Source organism: Polyodon spathula, chromosome 3 (genome assembly GCF_017654505.1).
Source record: "Polyodon spathula isolate WHYD16114869_AA chromosome 3, ASM1765450v1, whole genome shotgun sequence".
NCBI lineage: Eukaryota > Metazoa > Chordata > Actinopteri > Acipenseriformes > Polyodontidae > Polyodon > Polyodon spathula.
Genome location: NC_054536.1, coordinates 71,176,525 through 71,201,696, shown reverse-complemented (window position 1 = coordinate 71,201,696; position 25,172 = coordinate 71,176,525). Strand labels below are relative to the sequence as shown.

General features: G+C 36.1%; 1 protein-coding gene across 1 annotated transcript in view; it reads left to right on the top strand.

Moving 5' to 3' along the window:
- LOC121309315 (parathyroid hormone/parathyroid hormone-related peptide receptor-like) overlaps window positions 1–25,172 on the top strand; it is a 131,072-nt gene that overhangs the window by 57,148 nt on the left and 48,752 nt on the right. Inside the window, exon 2 of the mRNA XM_041242193.1 lies at window positions 6,030–6,175. Coding sequence (XP_041098127.1) covers window positions 6,030–6,175 — 146 coding nt within the window. The remainder of the gene's footprint in view (window positions 1–6,029; window positions 6,176–25,172) is intronic.

Genomic DNA, 25,172 nt, shown 5'->3' with positions numbered 1-25,172 from the left:
TTACAGTTTGGTGCACCATGCTAGCCAAATCCACATATTATTTAAAGATATATTTAAATCATTTGAAGATATCTTCAGATAACTTCCTGTGAAAATGCTCTATGTTTTGAATGGACATCCGGTCTATTTAGCGATATCCCCAAATGAACAGGAAGTTATTTAGAGATATCTCTAAATGATTTAGAGTTATCTGTAAATGAACAGGAAGTTATTTTTTTGCATTTTTTTAGGTACTATTTTGCATTGTGCGCAAGTGCACAGTATAAAAAAGAAACAAATTATGCTAAATAAGGTTTTATATGTGGTGTTTTATACATGTAACTATTTAAAGATATATATTTTTGTTATAAAAAGAAGCTGTACTAAATTGTTTAAATAAGGCTGTTATTGTGGGCATGGCTAGCTCTTTAAAAGGCTGCCTGTCTGTAAGGCGAAAAATGGAGAGGACTGCCCAGTATGTGAATCAATGCTTAATATTACTTAAAAGAAAATAAATGCTTGTACCATAAAAACAAAAGAAGGAAAGCTCCAAGTGTCTCTGTGATCCTGACGTGCGAGGTGGACTTGTGGCTCGGACTTGTCACCCCGTTACAGATATATTCAATATTTAGAGATATCTCTAAATGATAATTTGGCTTGCCATAGTTTTGTGCTCAAATGTGTGGCACTGATGTTATACACATAATCCAATGAATTGCAGTGTGTAAACTTCCTTGAAATACTCAGATTGGATTATTGTTCTGCTTTGTTTTTTGGAAAAATGTAAATTTTAATTGTTGCTCCTTCAGTTAATTTTGGAGTAGTGTATTTAAAACAAATCATAACTGTCTTGACAGGCAAACAAAACAGTACTAATTACAAATACTGTCACAAGAGTTGTCCCTTGTAGCCTGGAGTAGGGATTGGAGCTGGGAAAAAAAAGAATGAAGGGATTTTGATCATATCACTGTAATGTTAATTACACCATGGCGTTAAAGGTGGCATTATTATGACCCAACGCTGTTTAGATCATTTACACTCTATATACCATAGTGTTTTCCACCATATATTCCATTGTCATTTAATTAGCTTTAATTTAAAATCCATGTGTAGTAAATGTGTTGCCAATTTTTAATTTCTACTCCACAGTTTAAATATCAATACCCCCAAGCTACAGATTCATATGTCACGCTGCTAGTAGTATTTCATACTGACATTTAAAACAAAATTGCTTAAACTACTGTGTCTTTTTTCTACAAATTAATATTTATTAACAACATTTTATTTTTACTTTGAATTCATTACGCAAGATTATTATTGTATAAGTATGCTAGACATTTACAGCACCTTACTTGTCCATGTTAATGTGTCAATAGCAAATTCAGTATCCAAAGTGTGTTTATATCTCTAAAATGTGTGAAAGTTGTAAATGTTCATGTGTATTATAAATAAAGCAAATTACCAGCTATGCAGGGTTGCTGTTATCAGCAGAAGCAGATTGCCAGCATAAACAGCAGTATTACAATAACTGCATGCAGAGCAATGCATAGAAAAATAATGACTATGGGCTTTTTTAAAAAAAAACCTGGTCAACCATTATCACAAGCTGTAGTGGGGACGTCAGACCAGAAGAAATATACAGTACTGAGAGAGGAAATGATAAATGGATGCGCTGCTGCGCGGTTTATTATTATAAAACAGGACAAAAACAGGACACGGCACTGGCAGCCAAAACAAAGAGACAAACAAAACGGACTAACACTAAACAAAACACGGTGAGCAGATATTTTACTTCTATTATTATGATCACAATTATTACCTCCGTCTCCTATCCCGTTCTCCACTCACCGAACACACACAACTGCGAGTGAGTAAAACGTGCATCTATATATACTGTTGTGCTGGGATTCAATTGCCAATTAATTATTCACTTGAATCCCAGCATGTGAATTAATTATGTGGAACCTTGTGCTCACATATTAAATACTTTAAATGCACGTGAAGTGATGTACAATCCCGTGCCTAAATACAATTATACATTTTTAAACACAGACCCGTTTATACCCCGTGTACCAGTGCCTATACACCAACATTTAACACACAACACGCAACATATAACAGAAAATACACACAGGGGCAGGCACTTTGTCACAACCATGTTATCAGTTTATTATATTATTTAGAACATAAGAAAGTTTACAAACGAGAGGAGGCCATTTGGCCCGTCTCGCTCGTTTTGTTGTTAGTAGCTTATTGGTCACAGAATCTCATCAAGCAGCTTTTTGAAGGATCCCAGGTTGTCAGCTTCAACAACATTACTGGGGAGTTGGTTCCAGAATCTCACAATTCTCTGGGTAAAAAAGTGCCTCCTATTTTATGTTCTGAATGCCCCTTTATCTATTCGCCATTTGTTAACCCCTGGCCCTTGTTTCTTTTTTCAAGGTGAAAAAGTCCCTGGGGGGGGGGGGGGGGGGGGGAATCCCGAGTGGTGCATCCAGTAAAGGCGCTCCGCGTGGAGTGCAGGATGTGCCCTATAGCCTGGATGTACAGTCGGACAGTCCTCCATACATTAGTTCAAATCTCCGCTTCAGCAGATTTCTGCTCTCTACAGCAGGCCACTGCACACTACTGATGGCAGTCCTCCATACATTAGTTCAGATCTCCGCTTCACCAGATCTCTGCTCTCTACAGCAGGCTACTGCATACTACTGACAGCAGTCCATCATATACTTCCTCTGCACATAGCTGGAGACTACTGTAATTACGTGATCATGAAGGCATAGCAACTATTAAACTTTAATCTGAATTTGAATCTATGTCATTGATCTCCATTTAATGGACGGCTGTTGTGAACCTTAATAGAAGAGTTGTCACATATGTTTTCACTCTGGAAAGCCTGTACATATAAAACTGGATAAAGAACAACCGAGAGCAACTGAAAAAAATGACAAGTCAGCACACTATTATAAAATCATTACAGTGTCATTGACATTTAATCTTTTTGCTCTATAAAGACTGTCAGCAAGGTCATGACAATCACATAGGGACACATATAATATAGTAAATAATTCAGAATTAGCATATCTTGGTAGCATTAGTAAACAGCAAATCCCTGCTTGAACAGTTTGTATCTTTCACCAAAAAAGTTTTTATTTGTTCAAATCTTGCCAAATTCCTCAAGGATTCATTGCAAACTGCTCAGCTCAGACAGGGGCTCTAAAGGCAATAGTAATTTACCCAGCAGCAAACTGAGGGAATTAAACAATACCTTACATAGGTGAAGGTACTTTGGGCCTCATTCACTAAATAGCGGTAACATGTTTTGGATGCAGTAAGCCCCTTTACTCTGTGCTTTGTACACCTGTTGTATTCACTAACCAGTGGCAGGCAACCTAGCGCATGGAAAAGGTACTGCATGCGAGTCATTAAAATTTAATGAATAATGTTAATGTGTGGAAATGTATACAAATGACCTCACAAAATACTGCAAGGGAGGTATTTGATATGCAAACCATATTCACAAGGGCACTACCTTTACTAGGTGCCTCAGCATATGTTAAAAGTACAGCGTATTGAAACCAGGCAGTGTCAGAACCAGTAGAAGAGCTGCACAGTGAGAAGATTCAGGGAGAGAGTATTTCGGGCCAGGCAGACATTACTAGATTGAGCACAGATCATACTAGCCTTATATGTAGGGCTCTGGAAAATTCACCAAATCATGAATTTCACAGAAATAAACTCTTCACCTCCTCTGTTCATGTCATACTTTTATCAAGTAGAAGCAGTGCTACAGTAGCTGTACATGGTCCCGTGTCAATGCCATGCATTGAGTTACTAAGGCAACGGGGTCAAATAAATACCGGCTTCATGATTGGTGAATTCCTCATACTGTACAATAACTTAACATGTGAGTCAGAGGCGGGAAGTTTATGTTTAGATAGTGTTGATTTATTAGCTTGCAGAGTCTGAGTACTTCAAAAGGTATAGGAACTGAGAAAAACCCAGCTTTTCTGCAAATTCTATTTACAAAGAGCATATAGAGAAAAAGTTGTAATTAGGTAATATAACTGTCACTGTGGCTTTAGGCATTACTGATATATAAACATAGGAAAACACCAAGGACATTTTTGGCAGAGAGTAATCTGTCAGGTCCAGGTATCTCATTGCCAGGTGCCAGCAACACAATCAAGCAAGCAATGTAATATGTGCATTTCCCCTGGACAAGCCAGAAGCAACATCAAACCAAATAGGATTTAATTGGATTGAAGGTTTGTTGGAACACAATTGATGACTCACATAAGGATTCAAATAACCTGTAAAAAAAGTAGCATAAAACAAAACAATGTAATTATCAAAATCTAGCTGTCACTGACACTGTTTTTGTATCTTGTTTTAAGTTTTATGAGCTAGTTTTTTTTATGTTGTTTTGTATAACTTCTGTGCTTTCCTTACATTAGTGAATGGCTGATATCAAGAATTAAAATTTTTGATTTGAAAAAAATATATTTTTGATATCAAATAAAGATAGTGAGAATTGTTGATTACTAATATCAATAAAACATTAACAATATCACAATGTTATCAGTTTGCCATAGCAAAATGCCATTTACAAGGACTGTGCCACTGCATTGAATATAGTTTTTTGATGCTGTTTTATTATCCCAGGATAAAGGCTCAATCACAGCATATTCACACACTTGTAAGTAATGACTTGTCTTCCAACTCTGTCAACTTCCTTTAACCTTTTGAGTAGTGAATTCTAAAATGCACTATCAGTCCTACGGAAGTGATTTTTTTTGTTCTGTTTTCTGCATGCGATAGTCAGTCAATATCTGGCAGAGGGCACAAGAGACCAATAAAAGGTATTACAGAAACCTAGTGTTACAATATCATGTGATCAGGGGTTTTGTAGGCTCAGTAATTCAAGTTTAAAGTTGCAGTACGTACCGGTACATTTGTATTCCCTGGAGACCAGAGAGCAGCGAACGTTCGTACTACTCGAAGGGTTAAGCTGTTTCTTTTACATTTATGTCCTCTGTTGAGTCACTGAGATGGGATCCAAAAAGATTGGATTCTATCTACTGAGTTTATATTTTTAGAGGCTTTGATATATTTTTCATTCCATATTTACTTTTACACAGAAAATTGTTTTTTTTGTGTTGTTTTTTTTTTTTAAATTCTGTCAAAATGCATTATCAAATGCATTCTGTATTGTATGTGCTGCTCAGAAGTTACTGCTAAGAATATGGTATTCTTTCAAAGCATTTTACAAAACCTATTTTGATGGAATATTCATATATATATTTTGTTACTTGTGTACTATAGATATCAATCCACCTTTAGAAATATCTGAGGAAAACTTGGACCCAACTTTTTTTATGCATGTATTCGAACTACAGAGAGAAATAACTCATCAAGAGTAAACAGAAGAGCATTTAGTTAAGAAGCCACATTTTCAGGGTGTCCTTTTTAAAGCAATTTCTATATTTCTTTGGAAAAATTTTCCATTAGTGATTGATGAATCAATATTAGCTTAGGAGGAGATTCAATAAAAAGTATGTTATGCATTGCCATTCTATATATATTCTCACTTGCTTGTTCATACCGTGGTTAAAATGCATGCCTGGGGAGTGTGTGTGCTTGTTCCCATACAGACCTTGCCAGTTACTTTGTGTGTGGTAAAGCTGAAGCAATACCCAGTTGCATGAATTGAAACATAATCTTATACTTTTCATGTGTGGATAGTGTCAGCAGCAATGTATAAAGCTAATCCCAGACACCCTTACTGGTAGAGCATTGCCATTCTGGTGAATAAAGAGATAAACTTCAAGAGGCTATATTTTTAAATATTCTGAACCTCTTAATTTTAGATCCATTTAATACCTGGGCCTCCTTAGCTCAATTAACTGTACAATCAAACATGATGACGAGGGCCTCAGTTTTTGTAGTTCCTGCTGGTCCTGAAAACAATAATAATTATTCATTTCTCTGAATTTATTTATATTTGCAGAGCAACATTATGTCCCTGTTTGACGAGGCAATTATTGTAGAGGCTCTGGTTTATTGATTCTGAAATCTCTTTTCTTACAGGTAGATGTCGATGATGTTATCACCAAGGAAGAGCAGATATACCTTTTGTTCAATGCCAAGCGGAAATGTGAGAGAGCCATCAAATCAAAACTGTATAAAGTGTCCGGTAAGTACCTCAAAGCTTTATATTGGAAAGCTGGTTCTTCCAGAACTGAATTTCTTAGGCCTTCGAAAGAGTGTCAGATGGAGATTTAATTCAGTTACCAGATTTAAAAAAAAGATCCTAGAGGCAAATATGAATTCTGAAACACTGTTGGTATCATATTTCAGTTAGCAACGGAAATTAAATAGTGAATAACCTTAAAACCATACTGCATACCGTTTAAAGGTACTGTGCATTTATTTACTCTTTTTAATTGGCTGGTTTACAATGAACACTGCTTCCCTCTCATCTCAGTTAATAAACAAACCCTGGTGGAATAAGCCTCATCCTTGCTGGAGCTGATGAAATCCAGGAGTAGCAATACAGGGATAATCACAGTAAACAGATACTAGGATAAGAAGTAAATGAAATCCCTCCACCCCTTAAAACTGAAGCATTGTTTCTTAAAGCTAATTATGTTCATTAATCATAACTTGATTAAAGCTGAACCACTCAATATTACTAATGTCTTTGTTACTTAAACAATGTTCAGCATTGTTGCAGAGCACGTTTTTATAAGTACATACTTGTTTCTTTAGAACGTATTTTATTGTACAATGCTGAAATTGGAGAAGGAATCTATGAAAAAGACCTAGGAGTTTTTGTTGACTCAGAAATGTCTTCATCTAGACAATGTGGGGAAGCTATAAAAAAGGCTAACAAGATTCCAGGATACATTGTGAAAAGTGTTGAATTTAAATCAAGGGAAGTAATGTTAAAACTGTACAATGCACTAATAAGACCTCATCTTGAATATTGTGTTCTGTTCTGGTCACCTCGCTATAAAAAAGATATTGCTGCTCTAGAAAGAGTGCAAAGAAGAGCGACCAGAATTATTCCAGGCTTAAAAGGCATGTCATGTGCAGACAGGCTAAAAGAATTGAATCTATTCAGTCTTGAACAAAGAAGACTACGCGGCGACCTAATTCAAGCATTCAAAATTCTAAAAGGTATTGACAACGTCGACCCAAGGGACTTTTTCGACCTGAAAAAAGAAACAAGGACCAAAGGGGTCACAAATGGAGATTAGACAAAGGGGCATTCAGAACAGAAAATAGGAGGCACTTTTTTACACAGAGAATAGTGAGGGTCTGGAATCAACTCCCCAGTAATGTTGTTGAAGCTGACACCCTGGGATCCTTCAAGAAGCTGCTTGATGAGATTCTGGGATCAATAAGCTACTAACAACCGAACGAGCAAGATGGGCCGAATGGCCGCCTCTCGTTTGTAAACTTTCTTATGTTCTTATGTTCTTAATTGATAATTGCTATTATTTGTGTTATTTCCCCAGTGATTAAAGTGCTACTTTTCATTATAAAAAATGGAGGCATAATGGTATTTGATTTGTTGGTATTTTTTTTCCCAAAAACTATAAATAAACAAATGTACTTATCGATCCTTGAAGATATCTCATTGCTGCAGTTCCTGAATTTCAAAAGGTCACAAAGATTATTGAGTAGAATACAGAGATGTGTGGCAGCAATTTAATATATTCCTAAATATGATTGAAAGAAATAGCATTAAAATTCATTTTTAGTATTTTCAATTCTTAAAAATATGATCCCTACAAAATGGAAGTTGTTAATATTAGGGAAGATATACTGAAATTGTTTTGTTAGCTCCATATACTTTATGGGTTAACAATAATACATCTCAATGACATGATAGCCAACATAAACTAGTAATCAACATTTCATTTTTTGGACGTGCTTTTTGTGCTGAGGTGTCGTCTTTGTTTAGGGTGACTAATGACACCATACTGTCATGTCATATAAGGAGCAAGGGCTGGGGATTAGGTGATTGAATGTATTGATATGACAGTTTAGAAAAGTTGCTGTTTTTGTCTGACATCCTTTTTTAAGTAAACCGCCATTTGTTAATAATGAATGGATTGGCTTTTTTAAAAATAAAATTAAGTGATAGTTTGTGTATGGCGTGGAAGATCGGCACTGTATGGGGAGAGGCCTGTGCAGAGCTGCCACTTTCCCCATTTCATATATATATATATTCTTGCTTTTATTCTTGCTCTGGTACAATAAGTCAAAGTAAACCCTTTGTGGTCGGATAAAAAGGAATGGTTGAAGAATATAGCATTTTACACATAAATTAATATAAAAATAAGGGGTAAGATTCCCAAAACGTTTTACTTTCTATCTTTATTTGCATTTTTTTCTGAAAGGCACTAGATTTCTGGGTCTTGTTTGCTTGGAAATGAATAGGATGACAGAGCACCTCTACACACTGACCATGTTGTTGCCAACTTGTTTGAAGGGCCTGAGGCAGGGTTTCATCATCTCCTTCAGCCTTTCCAGTCACTAGATCTGAATGTTGAACCTCTGTGGGCAATATTGCTGAATAAAGCAAATTCTTACCCCAATTGTAAAATCATTAGCGAGTCAGTAGTCTTTAGGGAATGGTCCTACCCCATATAGACAGTGTTGTGAAGCAGATACAATACTTGTATCTGACATTTTGCACAGAGCCATTACACTTTTGAGTTATTGTTTTAATCTTTGGTCCTTGTTCATGAAGCTTTATCTCATGAGTCATTTAGAATTTTTGGTCTCTTTATATTAAATCAAGCCATGTACTGTTTTTTTCACAAGTCCAGAACAGTTTTTTTTAATGCTGTGCAGGTGAAGATTTTTTTTTTTTTTTTTTTTTTTAGTCCTAATGAAATTAAAAAAAAAAAAATCTGGTAATTAATCTAAATGTCATTACTGCAATTTCCAATACCACGTTTTCATGAACCACATAACCCGGGTACATGCTCCAGTTGAACCCTGACACCTCCATCTCCATGTTTTTAAATTGCTTGAGTTGGCTCCCAATTCAGATGGGAGAAAATAATAATAATAATAATAATAATAATAATAATAATAATAATAATAATAATAATAATAATATGTTGTTGTGTTTTGTATAAAATAAAGCCATATAATTTTTAATTAAAAAACATTGTAAAACGCATCCTCTGTCCCTTTTTGTAAATGTTTACATATTTTAATATTATATACCTCAATATCAGTATGCTTGGATAGTATTTTAAATATTAGAACTGTATGCAACACGTTTTAAATCGTTATGTAACAGGTTTTAAAACAAAGGTCATAACGACAGTAAAAGTAAAGATCTTAGACATTGTAGTCGTACCAGTAATTTAAATAATGGGCCTTACTTTACAGTCCTAGTTTTGTGCTGATTTGATTGGTGCCTGTGATGTATGAGACTATCAACAGAGCAGGTTAAGTAAAAATGTACTCATGCACACTCATTACTTTGCTGATGTACTGTACTTGCTGGTATTACATTTATTACAATAACGTTGCTAACATTTATGTAAATTGTGACATTATTGTTCCTATATGTGGAACACTTTTTTATACTGTAGTGGTTAGAAAACAATATGTCTTTTTTCTGAGGTAATATTTAACTAAATCCAAATAAAGATTAAACCATTTTGTCACATTCGTGCCTTATAAGGGCAGGCACAAGCGGGTTACAGCTCCTGGTCGATAATATATTCATGCTCCGGACTTTACACCAGATTCAACATTCGACTGCTTTGATTGGACAACTCCTGTACACGGGAATAAAAATCACCACACAATCTTATGTCAGAGTGGACATACTTCTTTTATTGCTCTGAACACACTCTTAAACTCAGGAGAGACGTTTAAGGAGGACAGATATGTTTTAAACTCCTGTAAGTGGATTGTTCGTGCACTAGACTTACAATATGTCCAGGCAACTTTGACATATTGATCGGGAGAGGATTTTTCAGTATATACGACTATGAAGAGGTATGTGAACAATACAGCGAACAAGGGGTGGGGCTTGGCTGGAGTACTGATGTAATTTTGCTATGCAGGGCTGTCACAAAGACGGCCAGAGTGGGTGGTGTCAGACCAGAGCCAGGAAATAATAAACAAAAAGAGAGGTGGAGTTTGGTGGAGCTGAGTGAATGCTTTTGCTCAGCATTTAATAAATAAACAAACAGACAGAAAATAAACGATTGTAACAATACAAAAACAGGACATGGCACATTCACCAAAATAAATAGACAAACAAAACCGACTAAACAAAACAAACAATGGACTAACAAACAAACACGGTGAGCTTCTATTTTTTTAACGATTAGTATTATTCTGCTTATTTTTACCTCTGTCTCCAATCCCGTTCTCCACTCACCAAACACCCAACCCGGAGTGGGTGAAAACATGTTGCTTTTATGCAGCTGTACCAAGACTCGATTGCTAATCAATCATTCAATTGGAGTCTCGGTACAACTGCACGTGAATTAATAAAGTGCAATTCCCTGTGCTCACATATTACTTTTTACTTGCACGTGAAGTGCTGTGCAATCCTCGTGCCTAAATACAAATATACATTTTAAACACTTGTGTTACACAGACCCATTTATATCCCATGTACCAATGACTATACACCAACATCTAACACATCACACGCAACATATAACAGAAAATACACACAAGGGCGGGCACTTCGTCACAAGGGCCTTTTAAATTTGTTTTACTCTGAAAAAAAATATTTTAAACAGCGCGTGTGAAAATAAATTGGGCCTGACATGTCTGACAAGCGCTGAATAAATGGACCACTAAGGGTTAAGTGAACAATATATTTAAAAAGTATAGGTAACTCATTTTCTAAAATTAATTGGACATGATCTTATGGTCCTCATGTTCCACCACTCCTTCCTCTAAAAATTAGGTGAACTGGAGTTCACAGGGTCCTTGCTACCAAATATAATACAGGTATGTGTGTGTGTGTGTGTGTGTGTGTGTGTGTGTGTGTGTGTGTGTGTATATATATATATATATATATATATATATATATATATATATATATATATATATATATATATATTAGAGATATATTTCTAATATTTGTAACACCAATTCTATTTGATTATATTAACTTGGGTCTAAAATATATGTCCCTCTTAGCATATTATGTTCCCTTTTCAGTGTATTGTCAATGGGCCTGTTTAACTTCATATACAAATGTGTGTTAACACAATATTGGACAGACTGTAATGGTTTATCATAAGCCTTTCAATAAAACCACTAAGCTTACAGTGGTAAGTTCAGTTATTTTCATTTAAAGTCAGGCTATAATGAACATAAAATATGTCTCATATTAACTGTACTATTCTTGGACTAAGCCTGACCTCTCTCTGTTTCTAAAAAAAACCCTGTGCAAGCAGGTTTCAGACACCCTCTTTACCTGCCAAGACTAGTTTTTTTTAATATGAAACTCTACTGTAAGTGATTTTCCAAATTCACCACATGAAGTCATTTTTTGGACTGGTATCTCTACAGATAAGAGGTCCACATCTCAATTTCAAGCAACTACCAAGCTCTTATTAATTTTATAACATAACGAGGTAATGAACATGAACTTATTTTTTCTTAAAGCACTGTTTGTTGATTGATACAAAGCAAATACAAACCCTGCTTTTAAGAGACAACAACAAGCCTTGCTTTTTGGTGCCAAAGATGAATCCTTATCTTTGAAGGTCTAATGCTGCTTTGTTCATTCAGACAAAGCAAATAGCCTTTTGCAATATTTTACCGTGTGTTTCAGACAGACTTTTAATTCCTTCACTTTTAAACTCTATAGTTTCCCTGTAAATAAATACACATGTTTACACTGCAGTAAATTAAATAAATGTAACACTGTGGCTTTTTTAGTTTTAAGTGTAATTCTGTCAAAAGGGTTGTTTTTTCTTTTGCAATACCTAAAATGCTCTGTATTTTTGGCTCACAAACATCGTCCCAATTAAAGTCGATACCTTCCTGATAAGAACTTATACTAATTTAATTGAAATGCTCTCTTTGGCTGCCAAGTTTTCATTAATTTTTATAATATAATGAAGTAGTAGTCATTACACCAATGGCTATTTTTTCTGTTACTAAAAGGTACTTTTCTAGTTTGTTAATATTAAAAAGATAGCTCATTACAGAAAGACCTTGAATTTAAACTGCTAATGGCCAGTGAGTCTTGCTTTGACTGCCAAAAAGCACTTTCCATGCCCAGGACCGCTCTGCTATAAGCAGGCAAAAGCGAGGTTACCAATCAATTATATTTCTTCAGTAAATCTACTGTATATTACAGTTATTAAATACAGTCTGCATTATATTGTCTTATATTCAAACTTAACAATTATTCTGTTATAATAGAACATTTACACATATTATGTTTGAATTATTCTAGAATACCTGTGTTTAGCTTAGACTACTTTCAGATCAAGCATACTTATTTTGTAAATTAATTCTTGAGCCTTTTCTGCCTGTCTTCCTGTAACAATACATTTTTAATGTCAGTAGAACCTTAAACAAGCAAAAACACTTGTTAGTTCAAATATTGTTTCTATTTACTTAAAACAAAGTATTTCCCTTGAGAGAGTTTTTCATTCACTTTCTTATTAGTTAAGAATACTTAAAAAAAAAAACCTCTGTGCTTAGTTACAATAAAATAAAATAGGTCTTGTTAGTTTTGAACATGTTCTGTAGAAATATTTTCTTTTATCTTTTATTGTATTGCAATATATAGGCTCTGTGTTTAGTTCTTTAAAAACTTTAACTTAACCTGTTAAACCCCCAGCCTCAAACAGGCAATTTCTGCCTGGAGGACTATGGCCTTAAATAAATCACATTATCTTCCAAAGTATAGACAGCACAGGCATGGTTCAGGGCTTGAATTCAAGGTATCCCACTGGCCATTAGGTCTAAAGGTTTGATATAAGTCTTACTTAGTACCACATTGGAAGGAGATATCCAGAAAAAAAAAAAACATAAAAAACAAGAAACGCTTTTCATTTGTTTATATTCTATTGTCATTTTTTCACCTTGTAGCACATGAAAAGAGACAGATTTTTTTTCCCAGTGCTTCCCCAACATGTCTACTATACTGGATAACAATTTGAAACTAATTGAATAAAGGGATCAAATTCTACATGAGTTTTTACAAAGCTAGGCCCAAGGGTCCCCAAACCTCTCCAGACATCTCCAAAAATAAATATTGTGTAAATCTTTATGGCCAGTCATACACTAGTTTCTTGAGTAAGTTCTAAAAGGGAGGTTACCTTCTGGCACCTCACGTGCTATACATTGCCACATGAATTAGATTTTGTAATCCTCTTTTTTACTTATTTGTGCAGTATTTCATTCAAAAGGTGGCCTTTTTGGAGAGCTTTGAGGTGCCTGAAATGTATCCATGATGAGTATGCATGACAAATACTCTCAGTTCATATGCCACAACTGTCAGGCACATTGCTCTCACAAAACTGTGTGTTTGTGCAGGAGAATGTTGCTACTGAGATTTTTTTGTAGCTCTGAATTTTCAGTACCTGACTGTATTTTTGTTACTCATTTGCTTGAAAGTATGTAAATGTCAAAAGCAAAATAATGAGATTTTTTTTTCAAAATAAAATGGTTACACTCATTCAAGCACTGCTGACATGTGAACTTGTGTTAGTTATTGGATAAAGGTGTCTGCTAAATGTCTACAATAATAATAATAATAATAATAATAATAATAATAAAAATAATAATAATAATAATAATAACAATATTAAGATTGCAGACACCTTTGCTGCTCTAAATCAGGCTGCCAGACTGAAAACACCTCAGTTCCTTTCATCTTTACTTTGATTGACAAACAAAGGAACTGAGTGAGTGATTGTTGGAGCAGGCAGACAGCTTATCTTGAAAGGCTAAGAAACCTATACTGTCTCTAGGTGAGTAATATCATTCCTTGTAATCATAGAAATATAAAAAAAGTTTGCTAAACATTCCCATGCAATAATCTAAATCAATGAACATCAATGAGAAAATAATAAAGACGGCCGGGAAGCAACAATTACTTCTTGCAACTTGTATTGCATCGTAAAGATCAGGGACCATATACAGCAGCACAGCACAGAAGAGACATGGTGTTGCTCTTTACTGTGCAATAAAAAATGTTAAAAAAATGTTATTTCTATGTGCCCCTTGAGACTCAAATGGTTGCATTTTCTAATAACATTTACAGTAAAAATGCATATTGACAATTACAAATAATAATAATAATAATAATAATAATAATAAATGCAGTGTGGATCCATTGTACTTACAAATTCTGAAGAGGCTCCAATCCATCTTCAAATGCTGCTTCATAGACACTGAATCAGCGCTCTCCAACCCAGAAAGTTAATCATTTTCGCCATCACTTTCACTATTATCCATCTCCTCCAAAACTTCAAAAAGACTGAATCGACTTCTTTTGGGATGCCTTGGAACACTGCTCGCCATTTCGTTCGATTTTATAAATTTTACAAATTGAAAAATTATCAGAAAATGGTAAGAAACCTTGATCCTATCTGCGTAACGATGCATTCAAGCTTGCAAATATGTGTCTTGTTTACATATCCACATCGATTACTCTTCAATGGATTAGGCTACAAACAAAGTCAAGGTATGATTGGACAGCTTGTGACCATCCCTACAATGTGATCAGGGAGATATCACCATCAATAGATACCTGTAAGGCCAGAGCAGCGAAACGCACAGCTAGTCGATTATCTCAGAGGTGAAATGGCGAATTTTAAAAATTCCTTCATTGTTTGACGGTAGGAAAACAACGTTTTTGATGTTGAGTCAGTTTTTTTTGTTATTTTGCTTTTGTATTAATATTACAGATGATTTTTGAAATATAATGTGTAATTGCAGTACCATGTTCCGCCTGTGGAACAGGGGGGCATAAGAGGTTAATTTTCAAGTTCATTTAATGAGATGCCTGGTTTGGCTAAGGTTACAGGCTTCCACATGTGATAGCTCTCATTATTTTCCTGGTAAGAGAGGTTTGGAACTTTCAACAAGTCGGCCTGGCCTTTTGATACAAGGAACTCTCTTTTTTAGACCTTACACAGATTCACTAATGATATATTTCTATTGACTACACAGATTTATTCAAAATGATACAAAATACAGAATCCTACAACTTTACTGTTGCTACTAATAAAGAGCATATCATATGATTTTAAGAAATGTATTTCATTTTACAACATCCAATCCTTATCTAATAAATCAGCTTGTTCCCAGCAAGATTCGAATTCTCCTCCTGGCTCAGCTCAGAGTGGCTTTGCAAACACCACAATAGGCCTGTGCATCCAGCATTTTACATCAGAGGCGTGGGCGACCAGGGTTTTTACTTGAGACCTGCAAGACATTTGTACACATTTGGCAGGAACACCCTCCTCACATTCTAGCACACCTAAGTGAGCCCACTTTCCTGGATGATCACTTTCACAGCTCACACATTCGATTCTTTTCACACTATCTGGGTCCACATTCAAGTGTGAAAATGATATTCCTTCAGGGCCACTACATTCAAACTGAATTCGACAGTGCCTGACCAAATGACTGCATGCCAGGCAAGACTTTTCTACATTTTACAAAAGGATTGCATTTTACGAAACCCTTGCAACAGAGGCTTTCCATGCAAAAGGATCTAATGACTTATAGCACAAAAGGGATGTCCCAGAACTGTCTGTGACAGGTGATTTTGGAATTTTTACCAACATCGGTGAAATTTAGTCCAGTGCAAACCATCCATTCTTTTTGTCCCAGATAATTCTCAGAGGTCCTCTGATTATTTTACAGGGCATTGGGACTTGTAAAATTTCAAACTCACGTCCTGTGTTTTTTACAAACCGACCATGTCAGTGTTATTCGCCTCAAAGCAATACCAGCTTTCACAATAAACCATAATATAATATTAAAATTGGTACGATCTGTCCTGAGACTCCTACAGTTCAATAAAACACAACGATTCTGTATAACCAAATTGAGAACTGGTGAAAATACTAAACATAAATGGTGACTTTAAAAAATATGCTTTTTACTTTTTATAAAAAATAAATTTAGTCATCACCAATTATTATTTTTTATTATTTTTTCCCCAGTTTAGTTGTGTCCAATTATTTTTAGGCTCAGCTCACCACTACCACCCCTGTGCTGAGGGGTAAAGATGAACACATGCTGTCCTCCGAAGCATGTGCTTCCGTCAGCCTTCAGCATCTTTACACATTGAGACTCACCATGCAGCCACCCAGAGCTACAGTGTCGGAGGACAACGCTGCTCTGTGCAGTTTACAAGCAAGCCTGCAAGCGTCCAGCCAGAACACCCGAGGATACCCTGACCGACCTAGCCCTCCCTCCCCCCGGGCGGTGCTGGGCCAACTGTGCGCCACCCCCTAGGAACTCCCAGTCACGGTCGGCAGTGACATAGCTTGGATTTGAACTTGCGATCTCCAGGCTATAGGTCACATCCACGCGGAATTTTATTTAAACGGCTGTTGTAAAACCGAGACCTATAAATACTTTGCAAGTTTGCAATGAAAAATAGGAGGATGGACTTGGAAAATCTAAACATCAGGTAATGTAACGTTATTCTTTCATTTATTTAATTTGTATGTTGGATAACTGCATAGTAGTGATAAGTGTGATTGTGAGGTGAAACATCACGGTTCTTAACAGGGCAATTTCAAGTTAGTTGCAAGTTTGGAGTGCAGTTCATTTTTTACTTAGAGAATTTTTTATAAATGTATTACTCATCTGCAAAAATCTCCATCCCTGACTGCCCCTGCCTCGCCCTGCCCTGCCCCGAAATAAAATCCTGGCTACGCCACTGGTGCTCCTTACATTTTATACATTCTGCATGATTTTTGCACTTAAACCAAGTTACCATCACAGTTTCTTTATCATAAGGAATATGGATCAGTGTTCCTGAGCTAATTCTAGCATAGGCATGTCCCTGAAAACAGGCTTTACAAACTCCCTTAGAGTTTCCTTTTCTTTTCTGACATCTGTCATTTGCAATCTTTTTGTCTCAGAGGGGCCCTGATCTTCCTGGAATATATTATCCTTGGCCCAAACCTGAATCTCCAGCAGGACAGTTATGAAAAGTCCTGTACTTATCCATTTCCGTTTCCATTTCTTCACACAGGTATATCAATGTAGGCCAGGGCCAGCTCCTCCAGGTTTTTGTGGGTCTTGGGCAATGGACCTCCAGTGCCTCCCCTCACCTCCACCTCCACCCCAGACTGGACATATCTGGAAGGAGACATGAGTTGTCCAATTAAAAAAAAAAATGTAATACAGTAGTAAAATCAAATTAATACCTGTAGCGCACTTTCTTTTTACTTTAGCCTATACACAAAATAAATCATGTTGCTGCATTTTGCACTTTTTTCTGTACAGTGTGAAAGCAGTAAAATATTATTTTGAATTGAAACTAAATGATTTTAATGCATTTTTCGTTTTTGTAATACTGAAATTTTGATAACACCTAGGCCTTACCCCTATTTATGTCCCAGTCTTTTATTCAAGAGTTGGTTAAAAACAAACTGGCTTGCACACATGTATGTAGTATGTGTAGAAAGACATTATTATTATTATTACAGTAATCCATTGCGTATCCGCCCGTCACATATCAACCCTGTTTATCCGCCATGATCAGCCTCTTCAGCAGCTTTAGTTTATTATTGAACAGAGAAGATTAGTTCAGTAGACCTTATCAAAGTTTTTGTCCACTGTGTTGTATGTGCTCCATGTGCTGCAATTGCTGGTAGTGTCATGTCAGCTGTTGAGTTATGTAATTATGTAAATAAACCCTATTCGCCTGCGGGGCGTATCAACTTCAACCTCCATCTCAAGCTCCTGCCTGTCACTCAGCAGCGAGTGCACGCATCCACGTGGAAGACGGCTACCCTGTCACAAGCATTAATACCTTGTATCTTTCTAAACAAGGGATTTAGGGGAGCTCGCTAATCAAAGTCCAAAAAAGCTGTGCAGGACAGTGGTTAAAGTAAACTCACTGCAGCTGATGCATGGTTCACACACCCTAGTCTCTAAGTCGCCTTGGATAGAAGCGTCTGCTAAATAAACAAATAATAATAATAATAATTTAACAAAGTATGTCAACCTTTCCTTTCTTATATTAAAAATCAGACTGACTTCTATCCCATAGTCCTTTCATGGCTTGATTTTATTTATTTATTTATTTTTTTATTTTCTATTTTTGTATTTATTATTATTACAATAATTAATATTTATAATTTAGTACTGTCCTATTCCTTTTTATACCTTTTTTGTTCTACTTTAATAATATACCTTTTTGATCTACTTTAATATACAATAGCTCTCCCTCATATCATTATTATTATTATTATTATTATTATTATTATTATTATTATTATTATTATTATTATTGTTATTGTTGTTATTAGGTAAATACTGTTTGCCTTTTCAGAGAAAAAAAAAAAACTGTAAACAGAATCTTTAAAAATATAAAATAAATACAAATATCCCTTTGATTTTTCTAAATGTTGTCCTAGACAAAACAAACATTTAAAGAGATGGGCATGGAGCCATCATTCATGTGTATCAGACTAGGCAGCATGCCTGAAAATAGATTTCCTTTTCTTGTGGTTATTTTAATGACAAGTGACAAGGCCATTCTTACAAGCAACCCTGACTAAAAGCCTCTCTTGCTCCGTTAGGGTTGAAATTAAAATGGGAAAAGTAGGGAAATATGATGTTAGAGTTTTCAACCCTAACTGCATCCCCCACCCCCGCCACCCCAAGCAGCAGAAGGGACAATTTAGGCAACACAAGGAACCACCGACAGTCCTCAACAGTTAAGACAAAAATGATACAACTCTCTGCACAACACAAGAGACATTCATCATCATGGCCCACTAGGGTATGAGCTTGGCAGCAGAGACCTACTGGGAGGCTGATGGGATTGTGGGAGAAGGAACACTGCATAAGTATGGCTATTTACAGAGCCTGTGTGTGTGCTATCTGCCAACATAGTCCTTGGACACTGGAGAAATGGTGAACACACAGCATACTAGTGTGACAGCACATATATAGCTCAACTGTAATGGTGAGACCATCTCTCCCATTAAACATCTCTGTCATGGGATATAAAGAGAACTCGAGATAAGTTTTTCTATTGAGAGTAAATGGAGCGGTGTCAGATTGAACTGCTTTGAGCTAATTTTATCATTGTTTAAAAATATAAAACATTCTTTTTAATCTTGTCCAGGGTGTCTTGACGAAAAATTGTATTAACAATGACATACTGTAATTGCTACAAAAAATGCACTTTTCTGAGCACAGTACCAGAGATGGCACATATGCAGGAAGGAGGGATTAGGGCTTCGACAGCAGATGCAGTTATAGAACGTGGATTTATTGGTATTATATGTCAGTTTGTATATATATTTTTTCACCATTTATTTAACTTTCACTTTGATCGTTTAGTACTGCAATTTCTATGTATATCTAAAAAAAAACTGTACATTTATAAAACCCAGACCCTTATTTATTGATTACCATTTCGCAATATTTATTTAATTAAACTGTATTGGAGAAGTTTTTATATAATTAAATAAAATAATTGTGAATTCCGGAATCAATCAGTCAAATAATCAATCAATCAATATTTAAATACGGTAATATTAAAAATAACTCACCTATGCACACCGCGGGGTGTGCAGGGTGAGTCAGAGTGCAGGTTTGCATCCTCGCTGAGCAATTACTTGTGCAACAAGGTTCTCGCATCAACCAGTTTAATTTTTTTTTATAATAAGTGAGGTGATACCTTCTTCAGAGCGCCTATACTGGCAGAAGAGAGAGGATTTCTGTACAGAATCTCAAAGCAAGCCCTGTCTGTGATTATCCCCGATGTCTATGTGGCAATTTACCAGATTCTGAAGGACAACTATTTGCAGGTAAGGAAAAGAAAAAAAACAAAAAAACGTTTTGTTATTATTTGATCAACATAAGTTTAAAATACACGGTGAACTATAGTAATACTGAAGAACTCATATAAACTTTGTAAAATCAACAAACATTCTGCAGAAGAAAAATAATGTTATAGACTGTAGTGAATAAACCTTCAAGACAGATTTATGAGTATTTATTAGTCAAGCCCCTCCCACCTATGATTCCCAAGCACCCCTGCTATTAACAGAACACAAGTAATAAGACTGTGCGTTTAAAAAACATGAACTTGTCATACTTTTCAAACACGTCACTGCATTTATAATTCTAAACGTGTTTAGGATTTAAACACTCTGTGGCGTTTATTTTAATACTCTTGTTTATGATTTGTAACACTTTTTGAACTTTTTTATAACGGCATGGTGTTTAAAATCTAAACATTAATGTATAGCAAAATTACGGATTAAACACATAACGCTTAACAATTATCAAATTACTTTAGCTTTACACCTGATTACCTGTAAACACCGCTGTTTAGGAATGGAACTCTTCTATTTTACTATACACACATGTCATTTAGCTATTAAACGCGTCACACGTTCTTTACTTTTACACTGTAGATTTTTTTTTTTTTTAATACTATTGTTAAAACTCTCAATAGTAGAATTCAACTAACAAAACAGTAATATAATCAAATAAGCGAACCAACAATCTCTATAACGAGGAATTCATAGTGTCACGTACGTGTCACTTGCAGGTGATGAGTGTGCAGGGTGAAAATACTGCGGTTGAGGCTGGAAACCTGCATACAACACACTTAGGATTTTGAATTTTGCCCATTTTCTGGCATGCTCTGGCAGGCTGCGTAGCTCCCCTGCAACATTTTGTCCAAATCCATCATACTCGCCCTTGTCTTTTTTGTCTAACATTTGCTATGGTCTCTTGTTCTTGATGTTAGTCACCATTTCTTCCCTTGTGAAGCATCACCAGTGCAGGGATCCTGTATATAAAAACATAGATCAGCACCGGTAAAAAATATTTGTATGTGTGATTTTCAATAAGTATACAGTTTTTACATAGTGTTGCATTTACAAAGGCTTTGCAAATATTAGAAACCGTTAAATGTTTTAGTTCCTGTGTTCACAGACGCCTAACTTTTAAAGAGAAATGGATGGATGTCACCAAACATTTTGACGCTTGTGAAATTTGGGATGAACTAAGTGATTATTTTACTTCGGAAGGGGCTGTTTCTTGGCAGTGGGGAATGGTATAAAAGCCTACATGTATTCAGGCATAGATGCGTTCTTTCCAGCTCGGTTCTGAATTGTTTAATTGAACCATTTGCTGGACTAGTAATCGTCTTTAAATATATATATATATATATATATATATATATATATATATATATATATATATATATATATAATATATAGATAGATAGATAGCTATTGTTAATTAACCCTTTGCGGTCCATTTATTCAGCGCCTTTCAGGTGCATCAGGTCTAATTTATTTTCACACAAGCTGTTTATTTTACATGTGCTGTTTAAGAGTTATTTTATTCACAGTAAAGCAGGTTTAAAAGTCACTGCATATTAAAAGGACACCCAGTACTGCACCTCCAGTCCTGCGCCTCTCCTTGTTTTCTGTATTTGTCACATATCACTTCATAGTAATGCATACTGATAAATCATCTCCTCCATTTTTTCTACGGAAAAAGTGAGAAAACCTTTCAATCTCACTCTGCCATTGAAAGGTTTTCTCACTTTTTCCGTAGAAAAAATGATTAGGGACCTGTGTATGACGCCTTTTTGATGATGTCGGACAAGGTCTGACATCAGACTGGAAGGGAAAAATTGTAATGTTGGACGTGGTCCAATCTAGGACCACAAATGGTTAAATCCTAAGCATTTCTCATTTATTGTTCTTATTTACTCCGGTTGTGTCTTTTTTAACCTTTTTGTTTATTGTTCTTACATTGTTCTTTGTGATTCTTCCATTAGATAGGCGATGGATATTGTTGGGTGGTGTACCACCTTTGAACAGCTGTTTGTGTTTTTTTGTGACATTTCTACTGGCGTAGTTTGCAAAAAAAAAACAAAAAAAAAATACAAGAATTGCAACAATGAATAAGCCTAGTTGAAACTAAACAACTTTTTTACATCAACTTGCCTGGACAATCTATGATAATCTAACCCGCTAGATGGTAAATAGGGTATTATTTATGGCAGTAGTTTAGTGAGAGAGTTACAATATACAATTGTTACTTTATACATAACTGTAGAACAAACTTTACAATTTAATAACAATATTATAACATATACTTTGGTATACACATAATAATAGTCACCAGGTTGGAGTCTGTTTTTTTGCAGGTGGCCTGATTTGTATATATCGTCCAGGGAAGCACCGCTGCTTCTTGTTTGTTCAATTTATTTTGCTTCGCTTGTAGAGACAGTGCGACGTGAATGGCTCGACACATGGCTCGATTAAGCAGAGTTGCTGCACTCTCTCCTGTATAGCTATGTCTCGTAATGTTTTTTTACACCAAGACTTGTCGTTAATTTTCCTAGCGCTTCACTCCTGCGGTAACTCTACTAAATGCTTGAGGGTCTCTTCTCCCCAGTTTAATATTACTGCTGATATTTTTTTAATTAGCACTTCTTTGTGAAAAGATATGCAAGCTGTGCAATCAACATTATAAGAACCAATCAAAGTTCGCAAATTACCACTTGATCGCCTGTGTCTACAGAAGCCACTCAGGAGGTTGCTTGGAAAGCAGAGCCCGGCTCTACTTCAAGCAACTGCTTGCAACTGGTTGCAGGGACGTCCATACAGTATATAAATGACTTGGTTGCATGCAACTAAGTTGCGCAACTGATTGCTCAGATGTAAACCCAGCTTTATGGAGGAAAAATTGGCAGGGACTGTTTTTCCTCATCACGTTACAGCAAACCCTGCTAGTCAGGTTCCCAGTGATCCCAAAGCTGCCACCATTCAAAGCTGGCCTTTGTCCTCCACAGGTTGGTAGCTGGCTGACATCTACTCTTGAGTTCTTGGGTGTAAAAGAGGAAGGATCGGAGAACACCCACTGAACCTTCAGGTCTCCTGAGCTGTGTGGGGAATTGCTACTGTGAGGGGAAATAATGATTGGACATTCCAAATTGGGGTGGCATTTGAAATCTTGGTGTCAGTTTTGTGACCGGTTTCAACAAGCTTTTTTTTATCGACAGACAACCAGCAAAGGATTTAGAGAGGCATTTTGGATAGAATCTAGAGACCATATGAATCATTGTCCACCTTGGTAGGAGCATATAATTGAAGAATTCACAAAGAGGCCTATGATGGAGCTTAAACAGGTGGCTATCATCCTGTGGCAAAGTGCCCACCCCTGTATGTATTTTGTGTTATCTGTTGTGTGTTAATGTTGGTGTATAGTCATTGGTACACAGGATATAAATGGGTCTGTGTAACACGAGTGTTTAAAATGTATATTTGTATTTAGGCACGAGGATTGCACAGCACTTCACGTGCAAGTAAAAAGTAATAATATGTGAGCACGGGGAATTGCACTTTATTAATTCACATGCAGTTGTACTGCAACTCCAATTGAATGATTGATTAGCAATCGAGTCTTGGTACAGCTGCATAAAAGCTGCATGTTTTCACCCACTCGGGGTTGTGTGTTTGGTGAGTGGAGAACGGGATTGGAGACGGAGGTAATAGTGATAAATTGTAAGAATAATAGTTAAAATATCTGCTCACCCTGTTTTGTGTAGTGTTAGTCCATTTTTGTTTGTCTCTTTATTTTGGCAAATGTGCCGTGTCCTGTTTGTGTTTGTTACAACCGTTTGTTTTCTGTTCTGTTTATTTATTAAATGCTGAGCGAAAGCATTTGCTCAGCTCCACCAAACTCCACCTTTCTGTCATTTTATTTCCTGCTTCTGGTCTGACGTCACCCACTCCGGCCGTCTTTGTGACACATCCACAAACTTGTAATGGAGAAATACACTGTAACGAACTATGGCATCTCCATCACTTAGGTTTGCTTCTGTGTGAACATGCATTGCATGGGTTTCAGAGCCATTAAACAGACCATATTGTGACAAAGAATTCAACTGCTACCACCTGTGTCTGCTCAAGATTCACCACCCCCGCACCAGTTGAACTGAAAAAGCCTCCTTCAGTTCCATCAGGTGAATAGCTACATACGCATTCTAGTTACCATGGGGAAACTTCAGAGGGGGAAGAAAACATACAGAGGTGCTCCTCTTTCCAGTCACCTGTAAAACCCACATGTACATTGACATACTTTTGACCACTTAGTTGTTGGTCATATGCAAGACCTGGTATCCCAAGAATTCTGGAACATTCCATTTACAGTCTATGTGCAACTTAGGAATCAAGCAGTACATTCAACCTTGGACACAGGGGAATCTATCTCTGCTGTCCACAAAGACTTTCTTGGTTAAGAACATAAGAACATAAGAAAGTTTACAAACTAGGGGAGGCCATTCGGCCCATCTTGATCGTTTGGTTGTTAGTAGCTTATTGATCCCAGAATCTCATCAAGCAGCTTCTTGAAGGATCCCAGGGTGTCAGCTTCAATAACATTACTGGGGAGTTGATTCTATACCCTCAGAATTCTCTGTGTAAAAAAGTGCCTCCTATTTTCTGTTCTGAATGTCCCTTTGTCTAATCTCCATTTGTGACCCCTGGTCCTTGTTTCTTTTTTTTCAGGCTGAAAAAGTCCCTTGGGTCGACACTGTCAATACCTTTTAGAATTCTGAATGCTTGATTTAGGTCACCACGTAGTCTTCTTTGTTCAATACTGAACAGATTCAATTCTTTTAGCTTGTCTGCATATGACATGCCTTTTAAGCCCGGAATAATTCTGGTCTAATAATATCTTTTTTATAGCGAGGTGACCAGAACTGCACACAATATTCAAGATGAGGTCTTACTAGTGCATTGTACAGTTTTAACATTACTTCCCTTGATTTAAATTCAACACTTTTCACAATGTATCCGAGCATCTTGTTAGCCTTTTTTTTATAGCTTCCCCACATTGTCTAGATGAAGACATTTCTGAGTCAACAAAAACTCCTAGGTCTTTTTCATAGATTCCTTCTCCAATTTCAGTATCTCCCATATGATATTTATAAT